At 49.9% G+C, this 19,326-nt stretch overlaps 1 protein-coding gene across 1 annotated transcript in view; it reads left to right on the top strand.

The window, feature by feature from the left end:
- Positions 1-18,321, top strand: part of FOXK2 (forkhead box K2) — a 65,174-nt gene extending 46,853 nt beyond the window's left edge. Inside the window, exons 5-10 of the mRNA XM_049635402.1 lie at positions 1,290-1,483; positions 2,290-2,465; positions 3,717-4,013; positions 4,496-4,705; positions 15,172-16,562; positions 17,907-18,321. Of these exons, the coding sequence (XP_049491359.1) occupies positions 1,290-1,483; positions 2,290-2,465; positions 3,717-4,013; positions 4,496-4,705; positions 15,172-15,368 (1,074 nt within the window). The 3' untranslated portion in view covers positions 15,369-16,562; positions 17,907-18,321. The remainder of the gene's footprint in view (positions 1-1,289; positions 1,484-2,289; positions 2,466-3,716; positions 4,014-4,495; positions 4,706-15,171; positions 16,563-17,906) is intronic.
- Positions 18,322-19,326: the final 1,005 nt, after the last annotated feature.

Raw genomic sequence — 19,326 nt, 5'->3', positions numbered from 1 at the left:
AACGTTTAAAAAAAATTTTTCTTTTAATAAACATTAAAAAAATAATAAAATAAAATATTCTAAGTCTCAGGTAATGCACTTATTTATAAACACTTCCACAAATCCCAGACAGTCTAGGCGGCCCCCCTGCGTGTTGCTGGTGAGGGAGACGGACTTCCACGGGCTTGTGTGGTGCTGTGGTCACAGCCATAGCCTGTGACTGGTTGTGGTAGGTGAGCGGTCCCCTAGCTGGGTTGTAAAGTAGAATTTGATACATTTGATTTCTGAGCCACCTCTGGCAAGTGAGGATTTCAGGCTGTGGCTAGGAGTTCCTTTAGAAGATTAATTGGGGAATTTAGAAATGATTTTGGGATAGCCCGAAATTGTACTGTGAGTTACCATCATTTTGAATCTTGTAAGCAAGTAGTAAGTAGTTTAACTTACTAACTAGTAAGTAGTTTAACTTACTAACTTTAAATTTAAACATGGGTGTAAATACATGAAATAACTTGGATGCATGGCTTCTGTCCAGCTGTTGCTGACTGTGGTTTGGGGGGCTCGGGATCAGGCGTGCTGCCAAGAGTCGTGCAGGTTGCAGTGGGGAGCTTTCCTGAAACTGTCTGTAAGCTGTGAGCCAAGATTTTTGTAATGGAAAGAATAGAGCAGGAGTTGAGGGAAACCTCCTCTCTGTGCCTCATCAGATTATTTGGTGGATCAAATTGAAAAACATGTATGGAAGTATTTTGCAAAGTGCTCTTATTACTGGAAGATGGTGTCGACAACACGTCTCAACCTTTAGCTCGTCTTTATCCTTTGCTGGTTTGCCAGACACTGCGCTGGATTAATTCATTTTAGATGGCTGTGACAGATTCTTGTAAGCTAATTCCGTGCTCAAAAAGTATTTTAAAGGATTGGCTTATTTTGTCTCTGTTCGTCTCTAAGCAGGAAAGGTGAGATGACTACAGTGAGGGTCCTTGGTCTCCTACCTGGGGGAGAGATGGAAGTTGCCTTCTTCCCTGTGGTTTAGATGGCCCACCCCTTCTTTGTTCCCTAGGCCCCCCCCCCCCCACCGCCCCTGGTGCTCCCTCTGCCGTTTCGTTCCAGGACCCTCCGGCTGGGGGGTTGCACCCCTACTCCTTCACTCGGGAGGAGGGCCGGCTCCTCCCAGAACAGCGCTGCTTGTAAGTCGTCTGCCCTCTGCAAAGGCTGCATGCCTCGGTCTCTGCTTTGCAGGGCACTGAAACTGGGGCACATTTTCATTTCTCAGCAAAGAAATATATGAATTCTACGTATTTTTTTATGTTTCATAGAATTCAATTCGCCACAATCTCTCTCTGAATCGGTATTTCATCAAAGTACCACGTTCCCAGGAAGAACCAGGCAAAGGCTCATTCTGGAGGATAGACCCTGCCTCTGAAAGCAAATTAATAGAGCAGGCTTTTAGGAAAAGACGGCCTAGGGGCGTGCCTTGCTTTAGAACCCCTCTGGGACCGCTCTCGTCTAGGTAAGGAAAAAAGACAAACAAAAAGACCTCACTTACTGGTTAGTAAATTTGCCTTCAATGTGTTGGTCAGTTTTCCTTTTCACAGTAGGAACTACCAAATGCGGTGTGATTAAATGTGGGGATGGGGATTTGAACAAGAGTGTCGGATGCTGCCCGCACATTTCTTGAACGGCAGTCTGAAACGGCGGAGACTGGCGATGAAGTTTACTTCCACTCCGCTCCCACGTGGCAGCTGTGGCCTCACTGAACTCATTGCACATTGTTAACATGACCGGTCGGCATTTGATGAGCTGTGTGTTTTCCTTTCCCTTGACACATGAACAGCTCTTCCAAGCTGTATTTTAGCGGCTTAAACTCAAGATTGTTTTATATAATGTTAATGGCCTGATTTTCAAATTATACATTTTTAGCTTCATTAATAGATGCTCTGTTTCTAAACAAAAAAAAGGACCAGGATGTAAGTCTCGGGCCCCCACCTGCTTGCACACCGCTGGCTCCTGCTGCCCGTGGACAGGAGCTGCTTAGGGAGGGCACCAGTGCAGCTCCACGGCCGTGCAGCCCGTGTGGGCACGGAGCCCCAGTAGCCTAGCGCAGCACAGGCACACTGGCTGTCACAGCTGAGTGAGTCTCACGGGAGGTCCATCTCCGGTCACAGGCGTTCACAGGGAAAGTAGAGCTCACAGAACTGTAGTCAGGTGGCAGAAGACAAATGGCCGTTACAGTTTCAAAATGCACGTTATTGAGATGACGCAGCGTGATGAGTGCTGGACCTGTAAAAATCCACTGTCTTTTTTTCTGTAACACAGAAGTGCCCCAGCCTCTCCCAATCACGCTGGAGTGCTGTCTGCTCACTCCAGTGGTGCCCAGACCCCCGAGAGCCTGTCGAGGGAAGGTTCCCCGGCCCCGCTGGAGCCGGAGCCCAGCGCGTCACAGCCCAAACTGGCCGTCATCCAGGAGGCACGGTTTGCTCAGAGTGCACCAGGTGAGACTCGAAGAGAGGGGGCAGGCGTGGTGGGTGGGGGCGGGCCAGGCTCCTCAGCGGGACACAGCAGTGGCCTTGGCTCCTTTGTACCTGGTACTTTCTGCATAATACCTGAGTGTTATAAGCTCTGAAAAACTTAATAGTACTGTGAGTGTTAAAAAAAAAAACAACCAAAAACAGTGAACGTTGTTTTACGTAAACAGCTTATATGGATGCCTGAAATAATTAAGAATCTGTTTCTCAGTTGCTTGATCATTCAAAGATTGTGGAAAAAAAATCCCTCCCCCCAAAGGAATAACACAAATTAGACAAGCTAGACATTGATTGGCAGCAGAAACTGCCCACTTAATGACTAGGTGAGCATCTCACAGTTTACTTACTAAGTTGCAAAGCAGAGTAAAGATGTGTGCCCTGAGGAATTTAAAAACAAAAACAAAAACCGTAACAGTACAGTGTGGAAATGTGTCTGAACTAATTCTATTATGATTCCTAATTGGTTGGCAAAATGTGTGTTTTTGGTGTTTTTTGGTTTTTGGTTTTGGAGCAAGAGCGTGCATGAGTGGGGGTGGGGTAGAGAGAGGAGCCCAAGCAGGCCCTGCGCTGTGAGCACAGAGCCGACGTGGGGCTCAGTACAACAACTGTGAGATCGTGACCTGAGCCGAAATCCAGAGTGGGACTCAGAACCGACCGGGCCACCCAGGCACCCACAAAATACGCACTTTGACACAGTGGGATTCCTGACCATGCTGGCAACAGCCCCTCCCCACCCCCACCTGTACCTCCTGTCACCAGCGTGTCTTTTCATTTACTCTGTGCCCAAACCAGGGAGAGCAGAGGTTGGTTGGCAGAGTTTGTAACTCTGTGTCTGGGCTTTCCGGTTCTCTCGCCCCCACCGTGAGACTTTAATGCTGGGGAGAGCATGGCCCCCTTGACTGGGCTCAGTAGGCAGCTTCTTCCCATATACTGTGTTGACATTTTCTTTTTCATGAGGAAAGAGATGTGGGAAGAGGTGTCGTAAGAAATCTGAATAGAGCAAGAATTGCGTTTTTAGCAGTCAGATACAAGAGTTCAGTATCCCCGTTAAGATACTACCCTTTTCCCACCGCGAGTGACTTCACTATTATGAGGTGGAGGGGCGCACCCTGTCTTACTCGTGTGCTGTGAGCGGATGGTTGTGCTTGGTCGGTTCTGGGAAACGGTTGGAGGAACGTGGGTGCCTGTGCCTCACCCCTGCTCCCTCAAACTCTGCAGGCTCTCCCCTGTCTAGTCAGCCTGTTTTAATCGCTGTGCAGCGGCAGCTGCCGCCGACGATCAAGCCTGTCACCTACACGGTCGCCGCCCCCGTGACCACCGCGACCTCCCAGCAGCCTGTCGTGCAGACGGTGCACGTCGTCCACCAGATCCCCGCGGTGTCCGTCACCGGCGTGGCCGGCCTCGCCCCGGCCAGCACGTACACTGTTGCCGGCCAGGCCGTGGTCACGCAGGCGGCCGTGCTGGCCCCTCCTAAGGCAGAGCCGCAAGAGAATGGAGACCACAAAGAAGTAAAAGGTAAAGCAACAGAAGAAGTCGCTGCAGGCAGTTTCTCAAGCTGTTTCTCAAGTCTTCCCAGCAGACCTACTCGTCCCAAGCCCCTTTCTTTTTGTTGTTGTTGTTTTAATTTTTTAAGTTTATTTATTTTGAAAGAGATGAGAGCACAAGCTGGGGAGGAACGGGGGAGGGGGGGGGAGAGAGAGAGAGAGAGAGAGAGAGAGCGCGCGCGCGAGACACAGACAGACAGACCCCCAAGCAGGCTCTGCACTGTCAGCGCAGAGCCCGAGGCGGGGCTAGAACTCATGAACTGTGAGATCACAGCGTGAGCCGAAACCAAGAGTCAGACACTCCACTGACTAAGCCCCCCAGGTGCCGCCCCCAAACCCCTTTTCTAGTTACGTAACGTCTTAGAGAGGGTCTGCTGGCCACCTGGCGTGATTGCTGTGGCTTTCCAGTAATGTCAGTTGGAATTGTTTCTTTCCCCTTCCTTTTAATTTCAGTAAAAGTGGAACCTATTCCTGCGATTAGCCATGCCGCACTGGGCGCCGCTAGCCGGATCATTCAGACGCCACAGACCACCCCCGTCCAGACAGTCACCATCGTGCAGCAGGCTCCTCTGGGTCAGCACCAGCTACCAATAAAAACTGTGACGCAGAACGGGACTCACGTGGTGCCAGTCCCTGCCGCCGTCCACGGCCAGGTGAACAACGGTAAGCAGTGTCCTTCACAGCTAATAGGGTGCAGTTATCAAGAGCGAAGATCCTTTGCTCTCCGTTTTATGAATGGTAGTGTTCCATACTTTGGTTTCGAGTGTTAAATTTTAATTTTTTTGTCTGAGGAAATGTTTGCATTTCTAAAGTGTAAGAAACCTAATAGTGCTACAGGGTACCTGGCGGTGGTTGTGGGTGTCAGCTCTCCTGGGGGTCCCCCTGGTGGAGCCATCTGAACGGAGATTAGCGTTTCTGTAAATACCTAGAGAGCTAGAAATCCCCCCCTCCTTGTGTAGATCCCTGGGTGTGGCCTGGAAGTAACGGGAGGTTTGGGCACTGGCACCTGCCTTCTGAGATGTCTCCTGGGAAACCTGTGCTCCAGAGTGTGTCTGACGGAAGCAGAGAATCTTGCTCTCTGCACACATAGCTGTCCATGCATGTTCTCACATCGACGAGTAGAGAAGACAGGACAGACCAACGGAGCTTGGCATTTAGTTAGGTAGTTAGTAATTTAGTAAGTAAGTAGGCTCCACGCCCAACGCCGGAATTCAATTCAATTCAATAACCCTGAGATCAAGACCTGAGCTGAGATCAAGAGGCGGACGCTTAACTGATCGAGCCACCCGGGTGCCCCTGAGCTTGGCTTTTAAATGAGAGCACAGAGAACCCCCTTTCACCCAGCCCTGTGGAGCCATGTGAGGCGTAGGAGTCCGGCTGGCTGTTAAGTCAACTCAGGAGTCTAGTGTCATCCTCAGAGCTGCTGTTTGAGCAGTGGGTCCTTGCCTAGGCCTACAGAGTGCCTGCTGTCCATCAGGACGCAGCAGTGGCCTGCAGGAGCTCAAGCAATGGAGTCAGGCTCCTGGTCAGAAGGTGCTCTCTGTGCCCACAGAGTTTCTCTGAAAAGGGGTAGAGAACAGAAGGCCTGACTGTGTTGACCTCCCACCCGTGAGCGATGAAGGAGTGGAGACCTGCGTTTGCCTATGGGATTCAGATTCCCACTCTGCCTTGCCCCAAACTCACTGGTAGAATAAGTTCTGGAACCTTTTCTGGGGAAGACTAACCACCTGAGAGTTCTTTGTTCTTATTCTTCTTCTTTTTTTTTTTTAAGTTTATTTATTTCGAGAGAGAGTGTGGGGAAGGGGCAGAGAGGGAGAGAGACAATCCCAAGCAGGCTCTGGGCTATCAGTGCAGAGCCCAGTACGGGGCCTCAGTCCCACGAATGGCGTGATCATGACATGAGCTGAAACCAAGAGTCAGACGCTTAACTGAGCCTCCAGGCGCCCCAAGAGTTTTGTTTTTCTAATGTCTTTGTTTTTAAATAATAGTTAACACATGCCAACCTGTGGATAAATGGACAAACTTGCAATCAGTTACCCATTTCAAATGCTGTCTTCTCAGGTTCTGTGTCCCCTAAGTATTAAGAGTTGTGCGGGCCTTATTTTCTCTCTGAATAAGTTTGTCATTGTGGATGACGTTGACGCAGCAAACCTGTTGGCGCTGTGTGCTTCTGGAAGAAGGTGGCATTGGGAGGTGGACTGGTCGGTCCTTTTTTGGTCTGAATCCTGCTCAGGCTGAAGCCATGGTTCAGCCAGTGATTCCCAGATATGATGTGCCTCAGAGTCCCTTCCTGAGCAGGTGTGGCCTGGGGGCCCAAGAGTGCATTTCTAACGCATTCCAGGTTGTCAGAGAACCACTGGTGCCAGTCAGGGGCCTCTTATGTCCACCTGTCTACTGGAGGGAGTTGGAACAGCTGTGTATCCCTTTCACGTGTGAAAGTTGGTATCTAAAATGTTTCCTTACGGATTTAATAAGCAAAGGATTAAGTTTTCCACTGTTTTACATCATTCTAATGTTCTCCTGGCCCTGAATATTGCCCTGATTTGGCGTCTACTCTCAGAATGTATGAGCACCCAGACAGGCCCTCCTGCCCCTGTAATGGGGTCTTGCGCCCTAACAGATTTCATATGCGTGCCGACTAGTTTCTGTCTGAATACTGTTTGCTGAGCACATTTTTACTCTGCACAGGAGAATGCGGAAATATTAAAGATTTAATCGTGAATATAAGGGTTACAGAACCTGAGAAGACAGCATTTGAAATGGGTAACTGATCGCAAGTTTGTCCATTTATCCACAGGTTGGCACGTGTTAACTATTATTTAAAAACAACTTGGTGGGGCGCCTGGGTGGCTCAGTCGGTTAAGCGGCCGACTGGCTCAGGTCATGATCTCGCGGTCCGTGAGTTTGAGCCCCGCGTCGGGCTCTGTGCCGACAGCTCAGAGCCTGGAGCCTGTTTCAGATTCTGTGTCTCCCTCTCTCTCTCTCTGACCCTCCCCCGTTCATGCTCTCTCTCTGTCTCAAAAATAAATAAACGTTACCAAAAAAAAATTTTAAAAAAATAATAAAAAAATAAAAACAACTTTTGGGGCACCTGGGTGGCTCAGTCGGTTAAGCGCCTTACTCTTGATTTTGGCTCAGGTCATGATCCCAGGGTCATGGGATCAAGCCCTTGTCGGACTGTCTGCAGACATCACGGGGCCTGCATGGGATCCTCTCTCCCTCTCTCTCAAAATAAACAAACTTAAAAAAACAAATAGAATTTTTTAATTTATTTATTAAAAAAAGTTTTTTAATGTTTCTTTTTGAGAGAGTGCAAGCAGGGGAGGGGCAGACAGAGAGGAAGACAGAATCGGAAGCAGGCTCCAGGCTCTTGCTGTCAGCACAGAGCCCGACATGGGGCTCGAACCCACAAACTGTGAGATGGTGACCTGAGCCAAAGTCGGACACTTAACTGACTGAGCCCACCCAGGTGCCCCCAAAAATACAATTTTTTTAATATTTGTTTATTTATTTATTTAGAGAGCGGGATAGAGAGGGGTGCACGTAGGGGAAGGGCAGAGGAGAGAGAATCTCAAGCAGGCTTTTCTCTGTTGTCATGGAGCCCGACTTGGGGCTTGATCCCACAACCACGAGATCAGGAGTTGATGGTTCAACCGACTGAGCCACCCAGGCACTCCTCAAAAATATAATTTATCTCGTAAAATAAATTAAAATTGTATTAAAGATTAACTTCTTAATATATTGGGGCTTTAAAGAAAGCCACACAGTTTTTTTTATCATCATTGATGATCGCTGCAGGGTCAGCCTTGAGACCTTGTTCCCTCTCAGGAGAAGGAAGATGGAAAAAATATTGAAACTCCTTCCAGTTTTAGTCATCTTTTACCAAAAACCATTTTAAATTATCTGTTAGTGGGAAATTTTATTGGTTCTTCTTTAATTTGGTTGTAGTCTTTTACTTAGAAATCACTGGGGGCTGCCTGGGGGGCTCAGTCGGTTGAGTGTCCTACTTCAGCTTGGTCATTCATGATCTCGCGTTCCTGGGTTCGAGCCCCGTGTCAGGCTCTGTGCTGACAGCTCAGAACCTGGAGCCTGCTTTGGATTCTGTGTCTCCCTCTCTATCTGCCCCTCCCCTGCTTGTGCTCTCTCAAAAAATAAAAAACATTAAAAAAAATTTTTTTTAAAGAAATCACTGGTTTAGAAAAGGGTTTTCTCTCTAGTCCGTAACGATTCAGTGCTCCCAGACACCATCCTCCCCAGCGGCGGCACCCAGCCCAGTGGGCGCAGGAGGCGCTGTGGAAAAGGGGGAGGAGGTGGCAGATGAGCTTGAAGACTGGGCGAGGAGGGTGGCTCTCCTTACACAGTGTCAGCGGTCACTGAGGTGCTGCATGGCCTGTGACTGCCTTCACCCTAGAAAGTCACTCTTGAGAAAGGAAAGCGGTACCTGTTAATAAACTCTGAAAGTCAGCAGCTTTGCTTTTTTCTTTTAAGCTTTTTGTATTATGGAAAACGTCAGACATTCTGGAAATTCTCTCCCAGCTCTTCCCCACCCAGATCCAGACATAGTGTCATTTTTATCTGTTGGTATTTCAGCATCTCTGAAAGAATTTGCTTTTACTGCTTTTTAAAATTAGCAATAATTCTTTTATACTTAGTACTCCTTAGGATTCGAGTCATTTTTTTTTTTTTTTGTCGTCATGGTAAAATATACGTAACATACAATTGACCATTTTACAGCATACAAGTCAGTGGCATTAGGTACATTCACAGCATTTTGAAACCATCTCCTCTAACGAGTTTAGAAGCATTTTCATTGTCCCAGTAGTAAACCTTATACACAGTAAGCAGTTACTTCCCGTTTCCCTCTTACCTGAGCCCCTGGTAGCCACTAATCTGTCTCTGTGGATTTGCCTACACTGGACATTCCCTGTAGATACAATTTGATACGTGGCCTTTTATATCTGGTCTCTCACTGAGCATCATGTTCGGAGGTTTATAGCATTGGTCAGTACTTCTTTATGGCTTAATGTTTCCATTTTTTTAAAGTGTTTTTTTTTTTTTTAATTTTTTTTTTTAATGTTTATTTTTGAGACAGAGACAGAGCATGAATGGGGGAGGGGCAGAGAGAGAGAGGGGGACACAGAATCGGAAGCAGGCTCCAGGCTCTGAGCCATCAGCCCAGAGCCTGACGCGGGGCTCGAACTCACGAACTGTGAGATCGTGACCTGAGCTGAAGTCGGACGCTCAACCGACTGAGCCACCCAGGCGCCCCATTAATGTTTCCATTTTTGTTGATTCAGTCACCGATTGATGGACATTTGGATTGTTTCCACCTTCTGGCTGTTGTGAATAGTGCTGCTGTGAACATTCATGATTATGTATGGTGTCCTCGTTTTCATTTCTTCTGGGTGTATACCTAGGAGTAGAATTGCTCAGTCGTATGGTAATTCTGTGTTGTTTATTTTTTTTCAACGTTGGTTTTTTTTTTTTTTTTTTTTTTTTTTTGGTTTTTTTTGGGACAGAGAGAGACAGAGCATGAACGGGGGAGGGGCAGAGAGAGAGGGAGACACAGAATCGGAAACAGGCTCCAGGCTCCGAGCCATCAGCCCAGAGCCTGACACGGGGCTCGAACTCACAGACCGCGAGATCGTGACCTGGCTGAAGTCGGATGCTTAACCAACTGCGCCACCCAGGCGCCCCTGTGTTGTTTATTGAAGAACTTCCAAACTTTTCCACAGCAGCTACATTTTACATTCTTCCGCTGATGTAGGAGATTCTTATTTGTCTACATCCTCACCAACACGTGTTGTTTTCTGTTGTTGTTTTTCCCCCTCATGGCCATCTTACTGGGTGTGAAGTGATATCAGTGATTTGGGTTTGCATTTCCCTCATGAGTAACGATGTTGAGCATCTTCTCATGTGCTTGGTGATTTGTAGGTCTTCAACGAGCTATGTAAATCTTTTGTCCATTTTTTGTTGTTGAGGTGTAGGAGCTCTTGATATATTCTGGATACTAGGTCCTGACCAGATGTGATTTGCAAATATTTTCTCTCATTTGGTGGGTTTATCTCTTCACTCTCCTGATAGTGTCTCTGATGCACCAGTTTTTTACAGATTTAAAATAATTAAAAAAAATTTTTTTTTAATGTTTATTTTTGAGAGAGCGAGAGAGAGACAGAGTGTGAGCCAAGAAGGGGCTGAGAGAGAAAGGGAGACACGGAATCTGAAGCAGGCTCCAGGCTCTGAGCTGTCAGCACAGAGCCCGATGCAGGGCTCGAACCCACAAACCGTGAGGTCATGACCTGAGTGGAAGTCTGGCGCTTAACCGGCTGAGCCACCCAGGCGCCCCTAAAATAATTTTTTTTAATGTTTATTTTTGAGAGAGGGAGACAGAACGTGAGTGGGGGAGGGGCAGAGAGAGAGGGAGACACAGAATCCGAAGCAGGCTCCAGGCTGTGAGCTGTCAGCACAGAGCCTGACAGAGGGCTCGAACCCGTGAGCTGTGAGATAGTGACCTGAACCCGATGATCGGATGCTTAACCGATGGAGCCACCCAGGCGCCCCTCTGATGCACTAGTTTTTAATTGTGAAGTCCCCTTTATCTCTGTGCCCTTTTGTGTCTTGTGCTCCAGGTGGCCTATGCAAAGACTCCACTGCCACCCCTGGGGTGGTGCCCCTGTGCTTTCTTCTTCTCAGACCGACAGTGTTCCAGCTCTTAGGTTTAGTTCTTTGATCCATGTAGCGTTAATTTTTGTATCGAGTGAGTGAGGTAATGGTCTGACCACACCTTTGGCGTGTGGATGTACATCTGTTCCAGAAGAGGCCTCTTCCATAGAAGGTCTCTTCCATAGAAGAGACCATGCTTTCCCCACGGAGTGGTTTTGTCACCCTTGTGGAAAGTCACTTGACCTCCGATCTACCGGTTTCTTTCTCACGTCTATCTCCCTGACCTTCGCGTCTGCCTTGATGCCAAAGCCACAGTTTTGATTACTGCAGTTTTGCAGGAAGTTTTGAAATTGGGAAGGAGGAGTCCTCCGACCTTGTTCTTTTTTGTTTTGACTATTCTGGATCCCTAGCAATTCCATGCAAATTTTAGGATCAGCTTTTCCATTTCTGCAGAAAACCAGAATTTGGGATGTCGATAGGGACTGCACTGAGCCCGTAGATTGCTTTAGGCAGTGCCGCAAGACGAGCATCACGTCTTCTCAACCAGGAGCGTTGACATCTCTCCATTTGTTTAAGTCTTTAATTTCTTTCCACAGTGTTCTGTAGTTCTCAGTGTAAAAGTCTGGCTCAAATTTCTTCCTGTTTTATTCCTTTGGAACTCCTTCCTGTTCAGTTCCTTTGGAATTGTTCTCTTAATTTCCTTTTAAGTTCACTATATATACAGCTGATTACGATATGTTACAGCTGATTATTATACATACAGCTGATTACTATATATTAGTCTTTTCTATATATATAGCTGTTACCATATATACTGCTGATTACTGTACATTACAGTTGCTACTATATACATAGCTGGTTACTGCATTTTACAGCTGTTACTATATACACAGCTGTTACAGCTGATCTTCGCGTGTCCATATTGTACCTTGCAACTTTGCTGAGTTCAGTTCTGAGTGGTTATAGTTTTTGGCTTAGGGGGTTTTCTTGTGTGGATTTATTAGGATTTCCTACATACAAAGATTAGGTCATTTCCAGTAGAGGGTTTTACTTCCTTTTCCATTCAGATGCCTTGACTTCCCTGTGCCTGCTGGGCTAAGACTCCAGCAGTGTTGAATCTCAGTGCCAGAAGCAGACATCTGTGTCCTGCTCCCGATCCTAGAGGGAGAATGTCGTCTTGCACTGTCGAGGCCGATGTTAGCTGTGGGTTGTCGTCTACAGACCTTATTATGCCGAGCTGTTTTTCCTTTCTGGTTTGCTGAGGAGCTCTATCGGGAAAGGGTGTTGAATTCAGTCACATGCTTTTTCTGTGTTGAGGTGATCATGTGGGTGTTTTCCTTTATTAATGCAGTGTGTCGCATGGCTTTTTTTTTTTTTTTTTTTTTTTAAATGTTTAGCTACCCTTGCGTCCCTGGGATGAATCCGTTGGCCGTGGCATGTAACCCTTTTATATGCTGTTGAATTTGATTTGCTGATGTCTTGTTGAGGAGGTTTATGTCAGTTTGTGTCAGGGACATTGTAGCTTTCCTGTAGTATTCTGGTCCGCTTCGGTTTCAGAGTGATGCTGGCCTCGGAGAGTGGATGTGGAAGTCTGGCCTGTGCCTGTGCGGGATGGCTCCTCTTCGGGGCGGCTTCTGGGGCTGTACCACCTGCCCCCCAGAAAACCCAGTGTGCTTCTGGCCGTTCCTCAGCCTCTCTTCCCCCACTGGGCTGTGGTTCTGGTCAGAGGTGCTCTGTCAGTGTGGGTCTTTGCTGAGACAGCCACCCCAGGCCTCTATCCGGGGGCAGGGGCAGCGGCAGCGGCAGCGGGTGTTGGGAAGAATGGTCACCTCCTCCTGCTGACCACGTTCTCTTGTGGCCCTGAAGCAGAAGTCCCAGGCTGACACTTCATTTGCTGTCCTAAGAGTCTCCGTCGTGCTCACAGCCATCAGCCCTTCTCCTTGCAGAAAACGGCCCCCTGCCCTGTGCTGCTTTGAGGTGTTAAGAAGGTGTACGGGCCTCTTAGGGACACAGGTGCCTGTGGGCTAGTGCCTGCGCTGTCTGTCGTCTTAGTCCAGTGTCCCTGTTCACCTCCGTCTCCCCCGGGGGCCACTTGCAGGGATGTATCTGGAGCCAGCGGAAGACCTGCTTGACCAGCTTAGCCTTTTGCCCTGTTTCCCCATGGGAGGCGTCTGCCCTGAGGGGACGGCGTTGCTGTCGTGCCCATCCTGTGTAGGGCTGGTGCTCTGGGGGACTTCTAGAGGTGACCTCCCACAGTTGACCCTCAGTGCTCGCCTGATCACTAACAGTTATTTGTCATCCCAGTCAGTGCTCATGTGTGCTCACGCACCCACGCACGGGGTGGATGGACACTTGAATCTGGCTCCTGCTGAGGGGCGACACGGCGGTGCCCCCTCTTGGGTTCAGCTCTGACCGGAAGCACATGCCCTTTAGTGCAGTTTTTCAGGGTTGGTGTTTTTGTTGGTGATTTTCCTGTTTAAAATGGACCCTAAGCATAGTACTGAAAAGGCCCCTGGTGTCGGAGGCACAGAGCTCTGTGATTTGCTTTATGTTACATGAGTTGCTTTCAGGCATGAGCTCAGTGTTAACGTGGTAGTAAGTTGTTTTTAACCAGAAACACATAGAATAAGGTGTGTGTTAACCGGTTGACAGACCCCTGCCCTGTATTTCTCCCGGGAGGGTGGCCGAGCACAGCAAGGTCCCAGCGTCCCGTGTCGCTCAGTTCCAGGCGCTGATTCACTCTCGTTCGTGTCCAGCATCTTCGACTGTGTGGTGTGCGGGTCCCACTGGAAGAACTTGGGCTGCACGTCAGTGCCACCCCAGCAACCACACAGGCCCTCTTTCCTAGCAGGACAGGGCAGTTATTCTGGAATGAAGTGGAGAGGAACCAGGGTGCCCCCATTAATCAGGGTCGAGCCAGCCCCTCTGTTCCTGAGGGCATGGCCATGTGCAGAGCCCCACCCTGGCCCCCTGTCTAGGTCAGGGGGCCTGTTCTCCTCAAGACCAGGAGCTGACAGCTCTCAGGGTGCATGGCCGCTAGAGACCCCTAGGGCCCATCTTCCCAAGAGAATGCTCTCTCCATCCCCATGTGTCATACACAAGAGGCCTTAGCACCAGGCATCAGGACAGGCCTGCCAGATGAAGTGCGTGAGTCCGAGACTGCTCTGTGTGGTCACCCAGGGGGCGAAGATCCGAAAGACTGGGGCTGTCCACAGCTAGTCCGACAAAAATCAGGGGGACAGGTGGCTCTCTCATGAGCGTGTGACGCAGCAGAGATGCCACAGACCCCTGTGTGAAAAGGAGCCGGTGGAGATGGTCCAGGGATACAACTTGGATGGGTTCTGAGTCGGGTACAACAAGGTGGGTCTAAGTTGCAGAACTGCCTCCTGTGCCTGTGGTTCACCCGGGCGGCCCTTGCACCATCCCAAGGTCAGGCGGAGTCTCTACAGCAGCCAGTGCGCATCCCTGGGGCCCAGGTGGAAGCCCGCACCCTCCCGGCGTCTTCTGCCCCTACGCCTCCTTGGAGGAACCCGTCGCCGAGCGCCTGGTTTGGGGTCGGTCTCCCCGCCCCTGCGTTCGAGTTCCCAGTTTGCCTTTCTGTAGCCTGACTTCTCCTGCCTTCTCTTCCTTTCAAGACACAGGCAACTCTGTGTCCACGTGACGCTCCCACTCCGGGACACATTCTGCTGTCTATATGCCTCCCCTTCATAGCTGCTTCCCTGGCTGTGTTTCCGGGTTCGGACAGGGGCGCCTTATGCTGGGACACTGATCAGGCTGGCGGTTCTGCCCCTTCCCTAGGGGGACCCAGCCCTGTCTTCTCGCTCTGAGGAAGCAGCACTTTCTTTTTTCATGTCTTAGAGTTTGCCTGATTGTGCAAAGCATGGGCCGGGTGAGGGCCAGGGAAGGAGGGGGGGGGGTCTCTCTGTGATGCAGCCCCGAGAGAGGACGCGTTTGGTGGTGGGGACCAAGGAGAAGCCGCCAAGCCAGACCAGGGCTCACGGGCACGCGTCTGCTTGTGAGCTCCTAGGTTCATGGGGCCCGGACGAAGATGAACCTCCCCACACACGGGGCTTTCCTTGTCACGGCTCCCGGTTGGCCTGAGCCACACGCCCACCCCGCTCAGTGTGATGTGGGGCACGAGGGGCTTCTGCTCGGGGAGAAGGCGGGCAGCGGCCCCTTTGCCTGAGCCTCCCCCGTGCTTCTGTGAAGGTAGCACGGTCTTCGGAGTGATAAAGGGGCCAGCTGTTGCTGAGAACACCCGCTCGTCAGACAGTTAACTTGCTATATAGGGTCTGTCCAGTCCAGGCTCCCGTGCCCCTGGCCACCACGGGCCGTACCGGTCACACACAGAAGCCAGCCCTTTGGGCAGAGCCTGGACCAGCTGGTGCCCCAGGGCCCCGTGGGGGCCTGACGGGGGACGAGGGCGCACCTGAGAACGCGGGGTCTGACTCACTGTCTCTTTGCAGCAGGGGCGAGTCCTCTGCACATGCTGGCAACACACGCATCGGCGTCCGCCTCCCTGCCCACAAAGCGCCAGAACGGCGACCAGTCGGAGCAGCCGGAGCTGAAGCGGGTCAAGACGGAAGACGGCGAGAGCATCGTCATCGCGCTGAGTGTGGACACGCCGCCGACGGCCGGCAGGGAGAAGGGTGTCCAGAACTAGCGACTGGGACAGCTTTTCTTACTTTAATATCAACTCTGTGGTGCCAAAAGGAGACACTGCCTCTCACCGATGCTCGGAACGCCGTCTCGGTGGGTAGAGGGCCCTGCGGTTGGACTTCACCTCAGCACTGAAAACACAAAACCCAGGTGGCCTTATGCTCCTTAAAGACAGAAGTCACACCTGAACAAAACCACATGCAACAGAACCTGGTTCCGGCAGCGTCTCCCCGCCCCGGGCTCAGCTGGGGACTCCGGATTAGAGGCGCGGGGTCCTGGTTGAGCCCGTGCCTGGGGCAGGCGGAGCTGCCGGGACAGGGCGGGCGCCGTCCCCGCTGCCCTCCCAGGACGCTCGGTGCAGATGAGACCGTGTTTTGTTGTCCACATGTGGAATTAGAGTATTTTGAGGTGTACTTTCTTTACGAAATAATGGGGTCTTTGACATTTCAGATCACTCCATTTCTACTCTGGAAATTTTGGAATCACACAGGACGTTTTGTGTTGATTTCATTTGGGGAAAAGAAACAATGTAGTTTTGTTTCTGTTGTTTGTTTTCAGCCTATGGAATGATTTCCTTTTGTCTATCCTGTTAATGTTCAGATGGAGCTGCCTGATGACATCTGCAGGTTTTCCGTGTTAGAGCAGGTGCCGGATGCATTTAGGATGGACAGACAGACTGACTGGACAGACGGATGCCCATGCGGGGCTGCATGTAGCCATGACCGAAAGAACTGCCGGACTCTCCGAGCTGCACTTAACTGGTTCTCTTTCCTGCTACTTTCTGTTGTTTGTTTCTTTGTGTTGACTTTGTCCCGGCATAATTTTCCACTCTAAGTAAAACAAGCCTCCTAAGTGTTGTGTGTGTTTCAAACGACAGAACTGTTCCTCCTTCATTTGGAAAAAAGATTCCGTCAAGTGTCATAGGTCTCTCTGTGGCACGTTCCTAGTCACGGTCACCGGCTCGAGGCACAGAGCCATCGTCCGACCAGCCGTCCACCCGGTGACGCTGCCATCTGCCCGGCACGCGGGGAGCAGCAGGTGCGGGGTGGAGGAGAGGCTGCGTGTTAACACGAGGGCCTTGGAAACATCCAGGTCCTTCTCTGATTTGTGACAGGAAATCCCCCTCAGCCTTTCAGAACTGAAGCAGTCCTAAAGCTGACTTCTCTCCTACAAGACACAAAAGTGAGATGAAACAAAGGTGAGTGAATGAGCAGTAAGGGCCCCCCCCCCTCCCCCCGCCACGCCCCCGCCCGCCCGGCCTCCATCACGCTGCCCCTGAACAAAACCTTTGGCCTTTCCAGAGCGTTCTGAGGGGGTCAGGGCTGAGCAGCCGTGCGACTAGAAGAGGGCTTTGGCCTTATTGTGAACTTTTAAATGTCATCATCATCATGTTATTTATTTAAATGTAGTTATTTTGGTATTTAATTTTTTTTTAAAGAGAGGGAAAACCCTGTATTTTCCTGGTGGAATGAAACGGCTCAGAGTGGTATATTTAGGCAATTTTAAAACCTTATTTACCTACAGACCAAATATGATAAATTTGTTCTAAGTATTGTGTGTTAACCCACAGTACGGAGCTGTCACAATGTTATTGCAGATAATGCGTATGAAAAATAATGAAATTACTGCACACTAGCTGGATTTATAACTCAGCCATTAAAGAAAAATAAAAATGAAACCATCATGTGAATGAGGCCCCACGTGTGTGACAGTGGCAGGTAACTTGCAGGCTGGAGCCCGGATGGGTCAGAGTGCCTCAGGGCAGCAGTCTGCATCTTCCAGGCACTTTACAGACAACCTTGGAATGTATAGTTTTTGTCTTTTTTACTCAGAAGGTTTGCGATTTGCAAAATAACGCCGATTGCATAATGTCCTGCGTAGGGTCAGGTCGCTCCGCTGAGTGGTCCAGACCTGCCAGTCATGACTCCCGTGGGCTCTGACTGAGCTCTGGGCAGGTGAATGGTCGAGGCCGCCCCAGCGCGAACACGGACTTGACCAATGCATCGTGTGTCCGCCTGGAGCCGTGTCTCCACAGCAGTGTGCCTGTCACCGTCCAGAAAGACTGGGGTAGTTCTCCCAAAGTAAGCCCAGTCCATCAGTTGGTTATTTCTGAGCCTAAAACGTAGACTTTGTGGGTCTGGAGGGACTTTTGCTGGGATTATAGACTTTAAAAAAAGTACCCAGCTCTCCAGTATTTTTGCCGTAAAGCAGCTGGCGTGTGCCTTTTTCAGAGGGCTTGGGGGCCTCTTCCTTGTCTTGTTCAGTTGGCTGATTGATTGGCACATGGAAATTTGAGACTATCAAGGAGAAGGCAGAAAAACAACACGGATTAGCAAATAGTCGTATCCCAGGCACTTAACCGTTTGCAGTTTAGCTCTGAATTCCCAGGAGCCCTCAAAACATCCACGGCCACCGAGCTTGCGTCCCTGCTTGACTCCTGGTGCCCCCTCAACAGACGTGATGCTCCGAACTAATCCCCAGCTGTTCACTGGAAGTTCCTAAATGTCTTACTTCAGGACGTTTCTGCTTTGACCTTTGCCAGACTTCTGGGCTCCCCAAGGAACTAGAAACTTCATTTGAACAGCTTTGCCCCAAACCACACAAAACTACAAAAGAGAAACTCACATGTGAGCCACGTGGCGCGGCGTGTCTGGGCATGACTTGGGATCCCTCCTACTCTGGCAACCTTAAGAGTCTCCACGTGGACAGCTGAGCTCCTTAAAAGACACCACTCCCTTCACCATCCTCCCTTAGAACAGCAGCATAGACCCTGAGTCGGGCGGGGCAGCCCCAGGACTTAGGATTTCCAAGCTATGTGACACAAGGAGATCAGTGACAGTCTTCAAGTCCTAACCTCCACAATTCTAGAAAGCATAGTGGTGATTTGTGTGCAAAGATTTTAAATTTTAAAACTACCAAGTTCCTGAAATTCAATAAAATATTTTTACTAATTTTAATTGAATAGAGTATCATTGTCATTTTGATAAACTGAAACAAGTTTTTTTTGTTTTTTTTTTTTTTTTAAACTTGTGCTCTGACCTGCCAAGGGCCTAGCGCACTGGAGCAAAGGCACCGAGGAGCTGCTGTGCTGGCCGTGGTGTAGGCTCTGCCGCCAGAGAGGGGTGTTCGCACGTGGAAGGGGCTCAGGGGGCACAGGTGGTGATAACGGAATCTCACTGATTTTATCTATGACAGTGCAGTTGTGAAACCTACTTTGAGGTTGTGGCTGTTGCCACCATTTCTTCTAAGGACCCGCCTTTCAGCCTAAGAATCAAGATCACTGCTGACAACTTGAGATCTACGCCCCCGTGGCAGCGCAAGCTCCACGCTCTGACACGGTGACCGTCCGGCTACCAGAAAGTCCCCAGTGGGGATCGCTGGTGTCCTGGAGCTTGCTAACTGACCCTGGCAGCCGGGGAAGGTCGGCGCGGGGCCCCGTGGGAGCTCAAGGAAGCTGCGCTGCAGGGCTCACAGACAGAGCTCGTGGGGCGCTTCACTCTGACACAGAGAGACTAGTTCTCCTAACGAAAGGAAGCATTCACAATTGGCTTTAGATCTCCTGTCCACGTTGCATTAATAGATACCTTAAAATGCGTATGGCCTTAACTCCCCTTCTGTCAGACGTTACTCTGGTAACTCATTAGGTTCTCCTTCAAGTTAAACTTGTCCAAACAGGTGTCAAAGCAGCTATCCTAGAGGATAAGCTACCTTTATCCAAGAAACAGACATAGAAGAGAAGAGCCTCCAGATAAAGGGGACAGTTCACCAACCAATAGGTCTTTCATGTAGCAGAAGCACTGCTAATTAGAGGTAGGCCCACATTTAGAGCCATGTTCAGTCTACAACGAAGACCTCAGTGCCCATCGGGAGCCTACCTGCAGCCACATAGTCAGTTCAGGCCTAAACGGCTGTAAGAACCACGGCGCACAGTGACTGACCCCGTAGGCCACTGTCCAGCACAC

The sequence above is a fragment of the Panthera uncia genome, chromosome E1, assembly GCF_023721935.1.
Source record: "Panthera uncia isolate 11264 chromosome E1, Puncia_PCG_1.0, whole genome shotgun sequence".
Taxonomy (NCBI): domain Eukaryota; kingdom Metazoa; phylum Chordata; class Mammalia; order Carnivora; family Felidae; genus Panthera; species Panthera uncia.
The sequence above is the reverse complement of the archived record's forward strand: the minus strand, read 5'-3'. Positions and strand labels throughout refer to the sequence as shown.